The following is an 18,916-nucleotide window of genomic DNA, read 5'->3' as shown; positions in this document are numbered from 1 at the left end:
GTGCTGTATGTAATGTTATTGGTCTGTGGATGGTGCTGTATGTAATGTTGTTGGTCTGTGTAGGTGGATGGTGCTGTATGTAATGTTGTTGGTCTGTGTAGGTGGATGGTGCTGTATGTAATGTTGTTGGTCTGTGTCGGTGGATGGTGCTGTATGTAATGTTGTTGGTCTGTGTAGGTGGATGGTGCTGTATGTAATGTTGTTGGTCTGTGTAGGTGGATGGTACTGTTTCAACAGACAGACTTGTGACACCAGGTACCAGACAATGAGGAGACTCATGAGCTCCCTCAAGTGGCCACGCACCAGAACAGGTCAGCACACTGTTATAAACACTTATTACAACACATAACATTGACTCTTTAAAAATCATTGGTCCAGTACAGGCTGTAGAGGGAAAAGATCTCAGGCCATATAAATGTTAGTGTTTCCCTTTAATCAGTAGAACTCAGTCAGTCTGTCTGTTTTAGTTACCAAAATTAATCTCACACTCACAAGTACCTCTTTCTTCTCTCTCTCTCTCTGCTCTCCTCTCTCTCTCTCTCTCTCTCTCTCTCTCTCTCTCTCTCTCTCTCTCTCTCTCTCTCTCTCTCTCTCTCTCTCTCTCTCTCTCTCTCTCTCTCTCTCTCTCTCTCTCTCTCTCTCTCTCTCTCTCTCTCTCTCTCTCTCTCTCTCTCTCTCTCTCTCTCTCTCTTCATTTCAATGGGGCTTTATCTCTCCCCCTCCCTCTCCCCCTCCATCTCCCCCCTCTCTCTCTCTTCATTTCCATGGGTCTTTATCCCTCTCTCTCTCCCTCTCCCCCTCTCTCTCCCCCTCCATCTCCCCCCTCTCTCTCTTAATTTCCATGGGGCTTTATCTCCCCCTCCCTCTCTCTCTCTCTCCCCCTCCCTCTCCCCCTCCCTCTCTCTCTCCCTCTCCCCTTCCATCTCCCCCCTCTCTCTCTCTTCATTTCCATGGGTCTTTATCCCCCTCTCTCTCTCTCCATCTCCCCCCTCTCTCTCTTCATTTCCATGGGTCTTTATCCCCCTCTCTCTCTCTCCCTCTCCCCCCCATCTCCCCCCTCTCTCTCTTCATTTCCATGGGTCTTTATCCCTCCCCCTCCATCTCCCCCCTCTCTCTCTCTCCCTCTCCCTCTCCCCCTCTCTCTCTCTTCATTTCCATGGGTCTTTACCCCCCTCTCTGTGGTTCTCTGTCTCTCTCTCTCCCCCTCCATCTCCCCTCTCTCTCTCTCTCTCCATTTCCATGGGTCTTTACCCCCCTCTCTGTGGTTCTCTGTCTCCAGGTACAGGTATTCTGTCTCCTCAGCCAGAGGAGAACCCCTATTGGTGGAATGCCAACATGGTGTAAGAACTCCCTCCCTCCTTTTCTCTTCTTTATTTGACTCCTTCTTTTCAGTCTGCTCTCTCTCCTATCGCTCTTCTCTCCCTTCTTTTCAGTCTGCTCTCTCTCCTATCGCCCTTCTCTCCCTTCTTTTCAGTCTGCTCTCTCTCCTATCGCCCTTCTCTCCCTTCTTTTCAGTCTGCTCTCTCTCCTATCGCTCTTCTCTCCCTTCTTTTCAGTCTGCTCTCTCTCCTATCGCCCTTCTCTCCCTTCTTTTCAGTCTGCTCTCTCTCCTATCGCCCTTCTCTCCCTTCTTTTCAGTCTGCTCTCTCTCCTATCGCTCTTCTCTCCCTTCTTTTCAGTCTGCTCTCTCTCCTATCGCTCTTCTCTCCCTTCTTTTCAGTCTGCTCTCTCTCCTATCGCCCTTCTCTCCCTTCTTTTCAGTCTGCTCTCTCTCCTATCGCCCTTCTCTCCCTTCTTTTCAGTCTGCTCTCTCTCCTATCGCCCTTCTCTCCCTTCTTTTCAGTCTGCTCTCTCTCCTATCGCCCTTCTCTCCCTTCTTTTCAGTCTGCTCTCTCCTATCGCCCTTCTCTCCCTTCTTTTCAGTCTGCTCTCTCTCCTATCGCTCTTCTCTCCCTTCTTTTCAGTCTGCTCTCTCTCCTATCGCTCTTCTCTCCCTTCTTTTCAGTCTGCTCTCTCCTATCGCCCTTCTCTCCCTTCTTTTCAGTCTGCTCTCTCCTATCGCCCTTCTCTCCCTTCTTTTCAGTCGGCTCTCTCTCCTATCGCCCTTCTCTCCCTTCTTTTCAGTCTGCTCTCTCCTATCGCCCTTCTCTCCCTTCTTTTCAGTCTGCTCTCTCTCCTATCGCTCTTCTCTCCCTTCTTTTCAGTCTGCTCTCTCTCCTATCGCCCTTCTCTCCCTTCTTTTCAGTCTGCTCTCTCTCCTATCGCTCTTCTCTCCCTTCTTGTATATGTGTGTTTGTTTATGGTGTTTGTGTGTGAAACGGTTGGTGTTTTTTCTTGTCAGAGTGAGAAGGTAAAGTTGTGCTGCAGCTCTTTACTAAACAACCTTTTCCTCCCTCTGACTGAAACTCTGAGTCTCTGTGTGTTATGGTTTCCTAACTCTCTCTCTCTCCCTGTCTGTCTGTCTCTGTCTCGCTCTCTCTCTCTGTCTGTCTCTGTCTCTCTGTCTCTGTCTCTGTCTCTCTGTCTCTGTCTCTGTCTCTCTGTCTCTCTGTCTCTCTGTCTCTGTCTCTCTGTCTTTCTCTCTCTGTCTCTCTCTCAATTCAATTTCACTTTAAGGTGCTTTATTGGCATGGGACACATGTTTACATTGCCAAAGCAAGTGAAGTAGATCATTTGTAGATAATAGATAATTAAAGTAGATAATTAGATAATTAAATTGTAATTACTTCGCCACTACGGCCTATTTATTGCCTTACCTCCCTAATCTTACCTCATTTGGACACACTGTATATAGATTTTTTCTATTGTGTTATTGACTGTACGTTTGTTAATTCCCTGTGTAACTCTGTGTTGTTGTTTGTGTCACACTGCTTTGCTTTATCTTGGCCAGGTCGCAGTTGTAAATGAGAACTTGTTCTCACCTAGCCTACCTGGTTAAGGTGAAAAAAAATAAAAATAATAATAAACAATAAAAATGAACAGTAAACATTACACATACAGAAGTTCCAAAATAACAAAGACATTACAAATGTCATGTTATGTATATATACAGTGTTGTAACGATGTGCAAATAGTTGAAAAAATAGTTAAAGTACAAAAGGGAAAATAAATAAACATAAATATGGGGTTGTATTTACAATGGTGTTTGTTCTTCACTGGTTGCCCTTTTCTTGTGGCAACAGGTCACAAATCTTGCTGCTGTGATGGCACACTGTGGCATTTCACCCAGTAGATATGGGAGTTTATCAAAATCGGGTTTGTTTTCATATTCTTTGTGGATCTGTGTAATCTGAGGTAAATATGTGTCTCTAATATGGTCATACATTGGGCAGGAGGTTAGGAAGTGCAGCTCAGTTTCCACCTAATTTTGTGGGCAGTGTGCACATAGCCTGTCTTCTCTTGAGAGCCAGGTCTGCCTATGGCGGCCTTTCTCAATAGCAAGGCTATGCTCACTGAGTCTGTACATAGTCAAAGCTTTCCTTAAGTTTGGGTCAGTCACTGTGTACTCTCTGTTTAGGGCCAAATAGCATTCTAGTTTGCTCAGTTTTTTGGGGGGTTAATTCTTTCCAATGTGTCAAGTAATTATCTTTTTGTTTTCTCATGATTTGGTTGGGTCTAATTGTGTTGCTGTCCTGGGGCTCTGTGGGGTCTGTTTGTGTTTGTGAACAGAGCCCCAGGACCAGCTTGCTTATGGGACTCTTCTCCAGGTTCATCTCTCTGTAGGTGATGGCTTTGTTATGGAAGGTTTGGGAATCGCTTCCTTTTAGGTGGTTGTAGAATTTAACGGCTCTTTTATGGATTTTGATAATTAGCGGGTATCGGCCTAATTCTGCTCTGCATGCATTATTTAGTGTTTTACATTGTACATGGAGGATATGTTTGCAGAATTATGTATGCAGAGTCTCAATTTGGTGTTTGTTCCATTTTGTGAATTCTTGGTTGGTGAGCGGACCCCAGACCTCACAACCATAAAGGGCAATGGGTTCTATAACTGATTCAAGTATTTTTAGCCAGATCCTAATTGGTATGTCGAATTTTATGTTTCTTTTGATGGCATAGAAGGACCTTCTTGCCTTGTCTCTCAGATCGTTCACAGCTTTGTGCAAGTTAAGTCTGGCGCTTAAGTGTTTAGGCCGAGGTATGTATAGTTTTTTGTGTGCTCTAGGGCAACGGTGTCTAGATGGAATTTGTATTTGTGGTCCTGGCAACTGGACCTTTTTTGGAACACCATTATTTTTGTCTTACTGAGATTTACTGTCAGGGCCCAGGTCTGTCAGGGCCCAGGTCTGTCAGGGCCCAGGTCTGTCAGGGCCCAGGTCTGTCAGGGCCCAGGTCTGACAGAATCTGTGCAGAAGATCTAGGTGCTGCGTTAGGACCTCCTTGGTTGGGGATAGAAGCACCAGATCATCAGCAAACAGTAGACATTTGACTTCAGATTCTAGTAGGGTGAGGCCGGGTGCTGCAGACTGTTCTAGTGCCGTCGCCAATTCGGTGATATATTTGTTGAAGAGGGTGGGGCTTAAACTGCATCCCTGTCTCACCCCACGACCCTGTGGAAAGAAATGTGTGTGTTTTTTTGCCAATATTAACCGCAGACTTGTTTGTGTACATGGATTTTATAATGTCGTATGTTTCCCCTCCCAACACCACTTTCCATCTATTTGTATAGCAGACCCTCATGCCAAATTGAGTCAAAAGCCTTTTTGGAAATCAACAAAGCATGATGATCTGTCTCTCCTCTCTCTCTCTAGGTTCATCCCATACTGCTCTAGTGATGCCTGGAGTGGAGCCTCAGCAAAGACTGACCAAAGTAGGGAACATCAGTTCAAGTATATAGTGCACTCTATAGTGAATAGGATGCCTCTTTGGAAAAACACTATGCATTTTATTTAAAATAATTCAAAACATTTAAGTGATAATTCCTGATAATGCCTGTCAGTTGGGTTGCCAGAGACGCGACCCAGTCGTTCGTTCGATCAGTTCTGTTGCCATACTGGCTGGTAATTTTATTTTATTTATTTTATTTTTTTTCACCTTTATTTAACCAGGTAGGCTAGTTGAGAACAAGTTCTCATTTGCAACTGCGACCTGGCCAAGATAAAGCATAGCAGTGTGAACAGACAACACAGAGTTACACATGGAGTAAACAATAAACAAGTCAATAACATGGTAGAAAAAAAAGAGAATCTATATACAATGTGTGCAAAAGGCATGAGGTAGGCAATAAATCGAATAATTACAATTTAGCAGATTAACACTGGAGTGATAAATCATCAGATGATCATGTGCAAGAAGAGATACTGGTGTGCAAAAGAGCAGAAAAGTAAATAAATAAAAGCAGTATGTGTAAGGCCTGGGTGTCGGAGTGGAAGTCAAGCGCAGGCAACAGCAGGTGCAATAACCAAATGTTCTTTAATGAACATGTAGAAAACTAGGCCACCCAACTAACACACTGGGTGACCACTTAAACAACCCCAGACACGGGGAATACGAAAACAGTACAGCAAACACGATGCACGAAACAAACACCACCACTTACAAACAAACAGTGAGAACAACCTACCTTAATATGACTCTCAATCAGAGGAAATGCCAAACACCTGCCTCTAATTGAGAGCCATACCAGGCAAGCCTTTAACCCAACATAGAAACACAACACATAGAAATGCCCACCCCGCTCACGCCCTGACCAATAAACACATACAAAACAAGAGAAAACAGGTCAGGAACGTGACAGTATGGGGGGTGAGGTAGGTAAATTGGGTGGGTAGTTTACAGATGGACTATGTACAGCTGCAGCGATCGGTTAGCTGCTCGGATAGCAGATTTTTAAAGTTGTTGAGGGAGATAAAAGTCTCCAACTTCAGAGATTTTTGCAATTCGTTCCAGTCGCAGGCAGCAGAGAACTGGAAGGAAAGGCGTCCAAATGAGGTTTTGGCTTTAGGGATGATCAGTGAGATACACCTGCTGGAGCGCGTGCTGCGGGTGGGTGTAGCCATCGTGACCAGTGAACTGAGATAAGGCGGCACTTTACCTAGCATAGCCTTGTAGATGACCTGGAGCCAGTGGGTCTGACGACGAACATGTAGCGAGGGCCAGCCGACTAGGGCATACAGGTCGCAGTGGTGGGTCGTATAAGGTGCTTTAGTAACAAAACGAATGGCACTGTGATAAACTGCATCCAGTTTGCTGAGTAGAGTATTGGAAGCTATTTTGTAGATGACATCGCCGAAGTCGAGGATCGGTAGGATAGTCAGTTTTACTAGGGTAAGTTTGGCGGCGTGAGTGAAGGAGGCTTTGTTGCGGAATAGAAAGCCGATTCTTGATTTGATTTTGGATTGGAGATGTTTGATATGAGTCTGGAAGGAGAGTTTGCAGTCTAGCCAGACACCTAGGTACTTATAGATGTCCACATATTCTAGGTCGGAACCGTCCAGGGTGGTGATGCTAGTCGGGCGTGCGGGTGCAGGCAGCGAACGGTTGAAAAGCATGCATTTGGTTTTACTAGCGTTTAAGAGCAGTTGGAGGCCACGGAAGGAGTGTTGTATGGCATTGAAGCTCGTTTGGAGGTTAGATAGCACAGTGTCCAAGGAAGGGCCGGAAGTATATAGAATGGTGTCGTCTGCGTAGAGGTGGATCAGGGAATCGCCCGCAGCAAGAGCAACATCATTGATGTATACAGAGAAAAGAGTCGGCCCGAGAATTGAACCCTGTGGTACCCCCATAGAGACTGCCAGAGGACCGGACAACATGCCCTCCGATTTGACACACTGAACTCTGTCTGCAAAGTAGTTGGTGAACCAGGCAAGGCAGTCATTAGAAAAACCGAGGCTACTGAGTCTGCCGATAAGAATATGGTGATTGACAGAGTCGAAAGCCTTGGCCAGGTCGATGAAGACGGCTGCACAGTAATGTCTTTTATCGATGGCGGTTATGATATCGTTTAGTACCTTGAGCGTGGCTGAGGTGCACCCGTGACCGGCTCGGAAACCGGATTGCACAGCGGAGAAGGTACGGTGGGATTCGAGATGGTCAGTGATCTGTTTGTTGACTTGGCTTTCGAAGACCTTAGATAGGCAGGGCAGGATGGATATAGGTCTGTAACAGTTTGGGTCCAGGGTGTCTCCCCCTTTGAAGAGGGGGATGACCGCGGCAGCTTTCCAATCCTTGGGGATCTCAGATGATACGAAGGAGAGGTTGAACAGGCTGGTAATAGGGGGTGCGACAATGGCGGCGGACAGTTTCAGAAATAGGGGGTCCAGATTGTCAAGCCCAGCTGATTTGTATGGGTCCAGGTTTTCCAGCTCTTTCCAGTAATGTTCTGATCCCTTGCTTGCTAGCTAGCCAACTACATTTATTTGGATACATCCACAACAATGAGCTAATGAGGCGCGATTTCACCTGACATAGAAAATGTGTTCTCTGGCCAGGACACTGTTGTTCAGAGGAGCTAGCCAACAACAGAGGAGCTAGCCAACAACACAGCTAACACAATCACTTCAAACTGAAGCCTGAAAGACTGTAAACTAGCTGCACTTCGTTTGAACTGTTTTCTATTAACATTTCTTTGTATATATACACCCCAAAATATGCTAATTCATTATTTCGACTGGCTGAGAACCTTCCTGCCTGTCCCATCCCGAAGCGTTCATTACTATGGGACAGCTGGAGATCGAATTTCAATATTTAAACAATGTTGCAAATGTCAGAGAGACAGACAGCAAGGTTTATACAAATCTCCGCTGTTGAAAACTAAATGTTAGTCAAAAAGAAATGTGAGATAATCTCTAGATGCTTTTTGTAGTGGAGATTAAGTTTATAAATTGCCTGGCTAGGCTGATAAGACAGTGGATTGCACAGTCAGATGGAACAGAGTAAATAGACATTTCAACGTCATAGATTTAGCTGGTGGTAACTTGTGGAATAGACACCGGCTGGAATGCGGTTTTAACCAATCAGCATTCAGGATTAGACCCACCGGTTGTTTAACAAGCTATCAATCAATGTGTCTACTGTGCCTGTCTTCATGTTGCTCTGTGTGTGTATGTGCGTATGTTTCTCTCTGTGTAGGTGACTATGCGTTCATGGGCTCAGTGATCATTAAGGAGGTGGTTAATGAGCTGCTCACTAAAGGACTGGACAGCGCTAAGGTCCTGCTACTGGCTGGGAGCAGGTCAGTACACTGTGTGTGTGTCTGATAAAATCACCACAGTCTCCTTTTTTGGACATCTGTCTGTTTCTCCCTCAATCTGGCCCTCTGGACCTCTCCAACTCTCCTTATTTTCCCCCCTCTGGATTACTGAATGGTTTTTACACTCTCTCTCTCTCTCTCCCCACTCCCTCTGCCTTTCTCTCCCCACTCCCTCTCCCTTTCCTCCCACTCCCTCCCTCTCCCTTTCCTTTCTCTCCCCACTCCCTCTCCCTCCCTCCCTCTCCCCTCCAGTGCGGGGGGTACAGGTGTACTACTGAACGTGGACCGTGTGGCGGAGCACCTGGAGTCCCGGGGACACAGGGAGATTCAGGTCCGGGGTCTGGCTGACTCTGGCTGGTTCCTGGATAACAAGCAGTACAGATCTACAGACTGTCACAGCACCATCAGCTGTGACCCTACTGAGGCTATCAGGAGAGGAATCAGGTGAGAGAAAGAAGAGGGAAGGAGGGATGGGAGGGGAGGGAGAGAGAAGGAGGAGGGAGGGAGGGAGGGGGAGAGACAACAAGTGACCATACGAGTGACAACTGTGACAATACTTCCTGTTTCCTGTCTAGGTACTGGGGTAGTGTGGTGCCAGAGAGCTGCAGACAGACTCACATAGGAGAGGAGTGGAACTGCTTCTTCGGATATAAAGTCTACCCCACACTCAAGAGTACGAGAGTGTTTCTAGTACTCTCTCTCTTTTCTTTCTCCCTCTCTCTCTCTCTTCTCTTTCTCCCTCTCTCTCTCTCTCTCTCTCTCTCTCTCTAGCACTCTGTCTCTGTCTCTTCCCTCTCTCTCTCTTCTTCTGTGTGTCTCTCTCTCTGTCTCTTCTTCTGTGTGTCTCTCTTTGTCTCTCTCTAGCACTCTCTCTTTCTCTCCAGGTCCAGTGTTATTTGATGAGGCCCAGCTAAAAGTAGACGCCCCCTCCCCCACTTCCCCCCCACCCTCCCCCACTTCCCCCCTCTCTCTTCCTCCCCCACTTTCCCCCTCCCTCTCTTTTCCTCCCCCACTTTCCCCCTCCCTCCTCCCTCTCTCTCTCCCTCCTCCCTCTCTCTCCCTCCTCCCTCTCTCCCCCCCCTCTAACCCCTTTCTCCCTCCCTCCCTCCCTCCTCCCTCTCTCTCTCCCTCCTCCATCTAACCCCTCTCTCTCTCTCTCCAGGTCCAGTGTTTGTGGTCCAGTGGTTATTTGATGAGGCCCAGTTAACAGTAGATAACATCCACCTGACTGGTCATCCGGTCCACGAGGGACAATGGAGATACATACAGAATCTGGGCAACGAGCTGAGGAACACACTCAAAGACGTCCCGTAAGACACACACACACATTGGATAGTGTACACACACACACACACACACACACACACACACACACACACACACACACACACACACACACACACACACACACACACACACACACACACACACACACACACACACACACACACACACACACACACACACACACACACACACACACACACAAACAATAATAATGTACAAACACACATACATACCATAACTTCCTGTTTTATTCCCTAAAGAATGTTAACGTTTTATGTTATGTGGAATGTTAACTCTCCTCTGATCACGTTGATTGATCTGTCTGTTCTGACTGCCAGGGCCCTGTTTGCTCCAGCCTGCCTATCCCATGAGGTCATCACCAGGAAGTGAGTGAACAGTCTAATCCCAGTTAGATTAGACATATCATAACTGGGTCTCAGATTAGACATATCATAACTGGGTCTTAGATTAGACATATCATAACTGGGTCTCAGATTAGACATATCATAACTGGGTCTCAGATTAGACATATCATACCTGGGTCTTAGATTAGACATATCATAACTGGGTCTCAGATTAGACATATCATAACTGGGTCTCAGATTAGACATATCATACCTGGGTCTCAGATTAGACATATCATAACTGGGTCTCAGATTAGACATATCATAACTGGGTCTCAGATTAGACATATCATACCTGGGTCTCAGATTAGACATATCATACCTGGGTCTCAGATTAGACATATCATAACTGGGTCTCAGATTAGACATATCATACCTGGGTCTTAGATTAGACATATCATACCTGGGTCTTAGATTAGACATATCATACCTGGGTCTCAGATTAGACATATCATACCTGGGTCTTAGATTAGACATATCATAACTGGGTCTCAGATTAGACATATCATAACTGGGTCTCAGATTAGACATATCATAACTGGGTCTCAGATTAGACATATCATAACTGGGTCTCAGATTAGACATATCATACCTGGGTCTTAGATTAGACATATCATACCTGGGTCTCAGATTAGACATATCATACCTGGGTCTCAGATTAGACATATCATAACTGGGTCTCAGATTAGACATATCATAACTGGGTCTCAGATTAGACATATCATACCTGGGTCTTAGATTAGACATATCATAACCTTAACTTGAAACCAAAAAATGTGTGACTTGACCGGTACCTCTCCCATTTCTAACCTCCTTTCCGCTCCTCCCCGTTACCATAGTTACTGGATGGACATCCAAGTCAAAGGAACCTCCCTCCCCAGAGCCCTACACTGCTGGGACCGTGGTCTCCACGACAACAACCTCCACCAAAGATCCTCCAACAACAACACCCATAGCAACAATCCTAACCCCACCCCCAACAAGGCTCTGCCCCCAGCTTCGCCTCCAAGGGGCTGTCCTCTGCGTCTGATTGACAGCTGCCCCTGGCCTCACTGTAATCCCACCTGTCCCACTATACGGGATCAGATCACCGGACAGGAAATGAGCGTGATCCAGTTCCTGAAACACATGGGATTTGATGTTGCCAAGATGGCCCAGCAACAGGGCATGGACGCAGGGAAACTGCTGGGGATGCTGAATAACGGGAACTGAGCAGGGAGAGACTCACGCAGGGAGCTGAAATGAAACGCACACACACACTCTGACACAGCAGGGCATGGACCAAAGAACGCTTTGGTGGAGATGAACGGAACTCAATGCAAAAACAGAATAGGACTGAACAAAACTGAGCGAACCCCAAAAGCAACAGAACTGAACAGAAAAAGTTACTGTGCTAAACTGAACTGGACTCTATGGATCTGAATTCAGAACTTTGACTTGGTGCAACTCAAAACACCTCAACTCTGAACGCAGCTTGAATAGTGTCTGCAACGGGACAGAACTCGACTCAACTGAATAATAACTCATTTTTAGTTATTAGAATACAACAACGGAACTGCTAAGTTTGAGTTCAAACAACTGAACAATGCTTTACTCAACAACGCTGAACTCAACTCAGCCAAACCTGAACAGAACTCAACTATACTGAAATAATTATTCAGGTGCGAAAAGACATACATAAATGGAACGTCATCCGTTTTAAGGATACTGTCCCAAATGGCATCAGATTCCCCCATAGGGCTCTGGTCAAAACTAGTGCAATATGCAATATTTTGGGAATAGATCGTCATTTGGGACGCAATCTGTTAGTTTTAAAGTAAATAAGACAACAGACTTGTGTATTTTGAAAATATATATATGCATAATAGATGTAGAAGTTGTGAATGTATATGAAGTGGAATCCTCAGACTGTAATGACTTGATAGACTTCAATTATCATTTTGATCAATGCTACAGAAGATACAGAATCAAGCTTCTGATATGGAAGGCAGTGGATTATAGCGAGCCCCTCATAGGCTACGTTTACACAGGCAGCCTAATTCTGATCTATTTACAGTAATTGGTCTTCTAACCAATCAGATCAGGGTCTTTTACCAATAATTGGGCCAGAATTGGGCTGCCTGTGTAAACACAGCCATAGTAACAGGGTTCACTAGAACTGATTGATTGATCAGAGTTGTCTCAAACGACCACACAGCCTACTGCCACATCTGAACTCACCAGCAGAGGGGGATGGAGACTGCCACACCTAAACATAGGCTACTAGCAGAGTGAGAGATGGATGGCTGATACAGTATGTGGGGAATGTCTGGATGGATGGCTGATACAGTATGTGGGGAATGGGAGAGATGTCTGGATGGATGGCTGATACAGTATGTGGGGAATGTCTGGATGGATGGCTGATACAGTATGTGGGGAATGTCTAGATGGATGGCTGATACAGTATGTGGGGAATATCTGGATGGATGGCTGATACAGTATGTGGGGAATATCTGGATGGATGGCTGATACAGTATGTGGGGAATATCTGGATAGATGGCTGATACAGTATGTGGGGAATGTCTGGATGGATGGCTGATATAGTATGTGGGGAATGTCTAGATGGATGGCTGATACAGTATGTGGGGAATATCTAGATGGATGGCTGATACAGTATGTGGGGAATGTCTGGATGGATGGCTGATACAGTATGTGGGGAATGTCTAGATGGATGGCTGATACAGTATGTGAGGAATGTCTGGATGGATGGCTGATACAGTATGTGGGGAATGTCTGGATGGATGGCTGATACAGTATGTGGGGAATGGGAGATTTATGATATGGCGCTCTCTACTGGAGATTTTGAGAATTACAAACATTTGTATTCTTGCTGCTTCCAACTCTCCCTCGGTAAATATTACTGACTGGTGCTTTTAACCACATAGGCTTTTATACAAGGATAATAATGGGTTATACTTTAGTATCTCTAAAAGGTTATGTGATTAACTGTTTGAACTCAACGAAGGGTTGCACATTTTCAGTAACTTTCCCAAAATGTTCCTGAAATCACAGTTGGAAGTTTCCTGGAGTCAGGAGGGAATAAACAGAGAATCTGGGAATCTTTAAACCAGGATTTCTGGTGGATTTTTGCAACCCTAAACTCAAGCTACTTTGGAGTTGATATTTATTAGATGTATCATGTATGAGTGCTGTTATACTTCATATGTATTAGGTGTATCCTGTATGAGTGCTGTTATACTTCATATGTATTAGGTGTATCCTGTATGAGTGCTGTTATACTTCATATGTATTAGATGTATCCTGTATGAGTGCTGTTATACTTCATATGTATTAGATGTATCCTGTATGAGTGCTGTTATACTTCATATGTATTAGATGTATCCTGTATGAGTACTGTTCTACTTCATATGTATTAGATGTATCCTGTATGAGTGCTGTTATACTTCATATGTATTAGGTGTATCCTGTATGAGTACTGTTCTACTTCATATGTATTAGATGTATCCTGTATGAGTGCTGTTATACTTCATATGTATTAGATGTATCCTGTATGAGTGCTGTTATACTTCATATGTATTAGATGTATCCTGTATGAGTGCTGTTCTACTTCATATGTATTAGATGTATCCTGTATGAGTGCTGTTATACTTCATATGTATTAGATGTATCCTGTATGAGTGCTGTTATACTTCATATGTATCCTGTATGAGTGCTGTTATACTTCATATGTATTAGATGTATCCTGTATGAGTGCTGTTATACTTCATATGTATTCTGTATGAGTGCTGTTATACTTCATATGTATTAGATGTATCCTGTATGAGTGCTGTTATACTTCATATGTATTAGATGTATCCTGTATGAGTGCTGTTATACTTCATATGTATCCTGTATGAGTGCTGTTATACTTCATATGTATCCTGTATGAGTGCTGTTATACTTCATATGTATTAGATGTATCCTGTATGAGTGCTGTTATACTTCATATGTATTAGATGTATCCTGTATGAGTGCTGTTATACTTCATATGTATTAGATGTATCCTGTATGAGTGCTGTTATACTTCATATGTATCCTGTATGAGTGCTGTTATACTTCATATGTATCCTGTATGAGTACTGTTATACTTCATATGCATTAGATGTATCCTGTATGAGTGCTGTTATACTTCATATGTATCCTGTATGAGTGCTGTTATACTTCATATGTATTAGATGTATCCTGTATGAGTGCTGTTATACTTCATATGTATTAGATGTATCCTGTATGAGTGCTGTTATACTTCATATGTATCCTGTATGAGTACTGTTATACTTCATATGCATTAGATGTATCCTGTATGAGTGCTGTTATACTTCATATGTATTAGATGTATCCTGTATGAGTGCTGTTATACTTCATATGTATTAGATGTATCCTGTATGAGTGCTGTTATACTTCATATGTATTAGATGTATCCTGTATGAGTGCTGTTATACTTCATATGTATCCTGTATGAGTGCTGTTATACTTCATATGTATTAGATGTATCCTGTATGAGTGCTGTTATACTTCATATGTATTAGATGTATCCTGTATGAGTGCTGTTATACTTCATATGTATTAGATGTATCCTGTATGAGTGCTGTTATACTTCATATGTATTAGATGTATCCTGTATGAGTGCTGTTATACTTCATATTTATTAGGTGTATCCTGTATGAGTACTGTTATACTTCATATGTATTAGGTGTATCCTGTATGAGTGCTGTTATGACAAGAAAGTGATTATTTTGAAATATATTTAGCTCTTTTTATGGTGCTGATTGCATGTCTGTAATACATCATAATTGTGTTAAATAATAGAAAGATGTATTTTTCAATGATTTATATTAGATTTCTCCACTGAAAAGTACAAGTGTAGCGTAACCACTAGGTACTCATCAGATAAGTAAATACACACACAAATATGGTAAAACATTTAATTGCGTATAAAACACAAACAATAAAACAACTTAAAAACAAAAAGAGATTCAAATAACGTACTGTTCCAGTGGTTGATTCCAGTGGTTGATTTCCTGTTTGAACGAACCAATCAGATCACCCGATACTAAGAGGTGGATTCCTCCTACAGAGACAGTAAACAGAGGATGCATCCAAAAAGGTACCCTATTCTCTACATAGTGCACTACTTATGACCAGCGCCCTATAAAGTTGTGCACTATGTAGGGAAGAGTGCCATTTCAGAAGCAGAGACGAGACTGACCACCAATTAACATAAAAACATAGCAAAAACATTTTATATCAGAAACGGAAAGAAATAACCAATTTGTTCACAGTTGGTATGAAAGGGCTGATGACAAAATACCAGTTTATACAATAAAAACATTAAAGTAATAAAAATAAAAAAACATACTATTTACAATTAAAAAATACAATTCCTATATTTCACAGAATTCACCCTGCTTAACAATGCCACTGTTGTAATCCTTTGTGCAATGTTGGCAGCTTCTTGGCATTTGATATGTTCCCTATTCAAAGTTGTGAGGGGGAAAAAATATTGTTTGTAAAAAAACGCATTCCGTTCTGTGTCCCTACAAGCAGACCGTATCCCAGTCTCGTTTCCTCACCTCTTCACCCCTACATCCTCATGACCAGGGGTTCCAATCCAACTTTTAAAAAAGGACAAAGATCCTTGGCTGAAAGTATTGAGCTTCGATAAACCATGGTTTTGTGACAGTGGCATGTCCTGTCATATTATATGAAGAATAAACAGTAAGGTGTAGCTTATGGCTTGGCCATAGTAAGTTCATATAAACTCAGTGGTATTTTCCTATGTAGCCTAGTTACAGTAAGGTGTAGCCTATGGCTTGGCCTTGGTAAGATCCTATAAAGACAGTGGTCTTTCCCTATGAGGTGTAGCCTGTTATTGGAAGAGGGAAAACCTGCTTTGTCCCATTCCCAATCCTATTCCCAATCCTTATAAGGACCAGATTCCTGGGAAAGAGTGTGGATCCTATCAGAATCATATTTTGGCGTATGTGGGATTTGTTATTGTAAAGAAGTACATTTCTTTCTAGTCCCAGTCCCAACTCATCTTCCTGGGAAAGACGACATCCTCAGAGAATAGTTCTCCAGTTGAAGAATTCCTTAACAACTCTTCCCAGAGGCAGGAGAGGAGAGCTACATCCAGGTTGGTCCATTCAGAACATTTTCCAAAGGATATTCAGAGATCTACTGAGATATTCCCTCCACGGAGAAAGGAGAGAATGCTGTTTCAGTAGTTGGAATGCTAGCCGTTGGAATCCTGGGAAGAGGACAGGAGAAAATGGTCAGAAATGTGAGCCAGGAAAAATTGGGAACAAAAGAATGCATGCAGCCACACACACACACACACTCTCCCTCCTTCATACACATAATCTACCATACACAGACTCTCTCTCTCATACACACACCTGACTGGCCTGACTGGTGAGTCTGCGAGGGGAGAGGGGTCGTTTCTGCTGGTGGATGGCCTGGAGACGAGTGATCAGGAACTTCTTATCCTCCCCCTCCTAGACACACAATGACACAGGTCAGCAGGGAACAACCATGTAGCTGGCCATTAACACATTATACAGTGTTAGAACACTCCATTAACACCGTGTTAGAACACTCCATTAACACCGTGTTAGAACAATCCATTAACACCGTGTTAGAACACTCCATTAACACAGTGTTAGAACACTCCATTAACACAGTGTTAGAACACTCCATTAACACAGTGTTAGAACACTCCATTAACACAGTGTTAGAACACTCCATTAACACAGTGTTAGAACACTCCATTAACACAGTGTTAGAACACTCCATTAATACAGTGTTAGAACACTCCATTAATACAGTGTTAGAACACTCCATTAACACAGTGTTAGAACACTCCATTAACACAGTGTTAGAACACTCCATTAACACATTACAGTAATCCCTCGTTTATCGCGGGGGTTACGTTCCGAAAATGACCCGCGATAAGTGAAATCCGCGAAATAGAAAACTTTTTTTTTTTTTACAATTAGCAACTATTACATGTATACAAATACAGTGACTCACGTGTAGGCCGTTTCGTCGACATTATGGGTTTAGGAGATGTTCGAAATTACAAGATAATTTGGCCAACTTAATGTAAATTTGCCAAGCTGTTTTATGTACGTACACATAACTGCACGAGACGACAAAATGATAGCACAATTCGTAGCATGTTTTGATACAAGAAGCGGGAGTGAGTTTTTAGCGAATCAGAATGCAGAGCACAATGCACCAAAAAAAAAAAAAAAATGCATTATGAAAATCCGCGAAATAGCGAATCCGCGATAAGTGAACCGCGAAGTGGCGAGGGATCACTGTATACACAATGTTAGAACACTCCATTAACACATTATACACAGTGTTAGAACACTCCATTAACACAGTGTTAGAACACTCCATTATCACCTTATACACAATGTTAGAACACTCCATTAACACATTATACACAGTGTTAGAACACTCCATTAACACAGTGTTAGAACACTCCATTATCACCTTATACACAGTGTTAGAACACTCCATTATCACCTTATACACAGTGTTAGAACACTCCATTAACACATTATACACAGTGTTAGAACACCCCATTAACACAGTGTTAGAACACTCCATTAACACATTATACACAGTGTTAGAACACCCCATTAACACAGTGTTAGAACACTCCATTAACACAGTGTTAAAACACTCCATTAACACAGTGTTAGAACACTCCATTAATACAGTGTTAGAACACTCCATTAATACAGTGTTAGAACACTCCATTAACACAGTGTTAGAACACTCCATTAACACAGTGTTAGAACACTCCATTAACACATTATACACAATGTTAGAACACTCCATTAACACATTATACACAGTGTTAGAACACTCCATTAACACAGTTTTAGAACACTCCATTATCACCTTATACACAGTGTTAGAACACTCCATTATCACCTTATACACAGTGTTAGAACACTCCATTAACACATTATACCGTGTTAGAACACTCCATTAACACATTATACACAGTGTTAGAACACCCCATTAACACAGTATACACAGTGTTAGAACACTCCATTAACACATTATACCGTGTTAGAACACTCAATTAACACATTATACACAGTGTTAGAACACTCCATTAACACATTATACACAGTGTTAGAACACCCCATTAACACAGTATACACAGTGTTAGAACACTCCATTAACACATTATACCGTGTTAGAACACTCAATTAACACATTATACACAGTGTTAGAACACTCCATTAACACATTATACACACCGTGTTAGAACACGCCATGACAAGTTAAGTGCTTGTATACACAGTGTTGAAAGTACATTTTCTACATTGACATTTTAGTCATTTAGCAGACGCACTGATCCAGAGAGACATCTCAATAAAGTAGCTATCAGCAAGTCAGACCTGGTCAGGTGGGAAAGGGATTATTGAAGATCCTCTTTGTACAGGAAGTGTTATAAAGGGTTAAGTCACACTGTTATAAAGGGTTACGTCACACTGTTATAAAGGGTTAAGTCACACTGTTATAAAGGGTTAAGTCACATTAGTATTGTATAAGAGAGTTGAGACGTTACGTTTTCTATCTGTTATAAAGGGTTAAGTCACACTGTTATGAAGGGTTAAGTCACATTAGTATTGTATAAGAGGGTTGAGACGTTACGTTTTCTATCTGTTATAAAGGGTTAACTCACACTGTTATAAAGGGTTAAGTCACATTAGTATTGTATAAGAGAGTTGAGACGTTACGTTTTCTATCTGTTATAAAGGGTTAAGTCACACTGTTATGAAGGGTTAAGTCACATTAGTATTGTATAAGAGGGTTGAGACGTTACGTTTTCTATCTGTTATAAAGGGTTAAGTCACACTGTTATGAAGGGTTAAGTCACATTAGTATTGTATAAGAGGGTTGAGACGTTACGTTTTCTATCTGTTATAAAGGGTTAAGTCACACTGTTATAAAGGGTTAAGTCACATTA

General features: G+C 42.7%; 2 protein-coding genes across 4 annotated transcripts in view; one reads left to right on the top strand and one right to left on the bottom strand.

The window, feature by feature from the left end:
• notum1b (notum, palmitoleoyl-protein carboxylesterase b) overlaps positions 1 to 15,410 on the top strand; it is a 28,390-nt gene extending 12,980 nt beyond the window's left edge. Inside the window, exons 3-11 of the mRNA XM_071389723.1 lie at positions 216 to 311; positions 1,280 to 1,340; positions 4,752 to 4,810; positions 8,071 to 8,173; positions 8,444 to 8,635; positions 8,767 to 8,864; positions 9,354 to 9,501; positions 9,817 to 9,864; positions 10,722 to 15,410. Of these exons, the coding sequence (XP_071245824.1) occupies positions 216 to 311; positions 1,280 to 1,340; positions 4,752 to 4,810; positions 8,071 to 8,173; positions 8,444 to 8,635; positions 8,767 to 8,864; positions 9,354 to 9,501; positions 9,817 to 9,864; positions 10,722 to 11,094 (1,178 nt within the window). The 3' untranslated portion in view covers positions 11,095 to 15,410. The remainder of the gene's footprint in view (positions 1 to 215; positions 312 to 1,279; positions 1,341 to 4,751; positions 4,811 to 8,070; positions 8,174 to 8,443; positions 8,636 to 8,766; positions 8,865 to 9,353; positions 9,502 to 9,816; positions 9,865 to 10,721) is intronic.
• Positions 15,411 to 15,600: 190 nt separating this feature from the next.
• The window catches only part of tmc6b (transmembrane channel-like 6b), a 41,272-nt gene continuing 37,956 nt past the window's right edge, over positions 15,601 to 18,916 (bottom strand). For all 3 annotated transcript variants that reach the window (XM_071389719.1, XM_071389721.1, XM_071389720.1), the window contains exons 21-22: positions 16,317 to 16,415; positions 15,601 to 16,168 (exon numbers count right to left, since the gene is read on the bottom strand). In XM_071389719.1, coding sequence (XP_071245820.1) covers positions 16,154 to 16,168; positions 16,317 to 16,415 — 114 coding nt within the window. In that variant the 3' untranslated portion in view covers positions 15,601 to 16,153. The remainder of the gene's footprint in view (positions 16,169 to 16,316; positions 16,416 to 18,916) is intronic.

The sequence above is a fragment of the Salvelinus alpinus genome, chromosome 2, assembly GCF_045679555.1.
Source record: "Salvelinus alpinus chromosome 2, SLU_Salpinus.1, whole genome shotgun sequence".
Taxonomy (NCBI): domain Eukaryota; kingdom Metazoa; phylum Chordata; class Actinopteri; order Salmoniformes; family Salmonidae; genus Salvelinus; species Salvelinus alpinus.
Note: the sequence above shows the minus strand (reverse complement) of the source record. Positions and strands in the feature narration are given on the sequence as shown.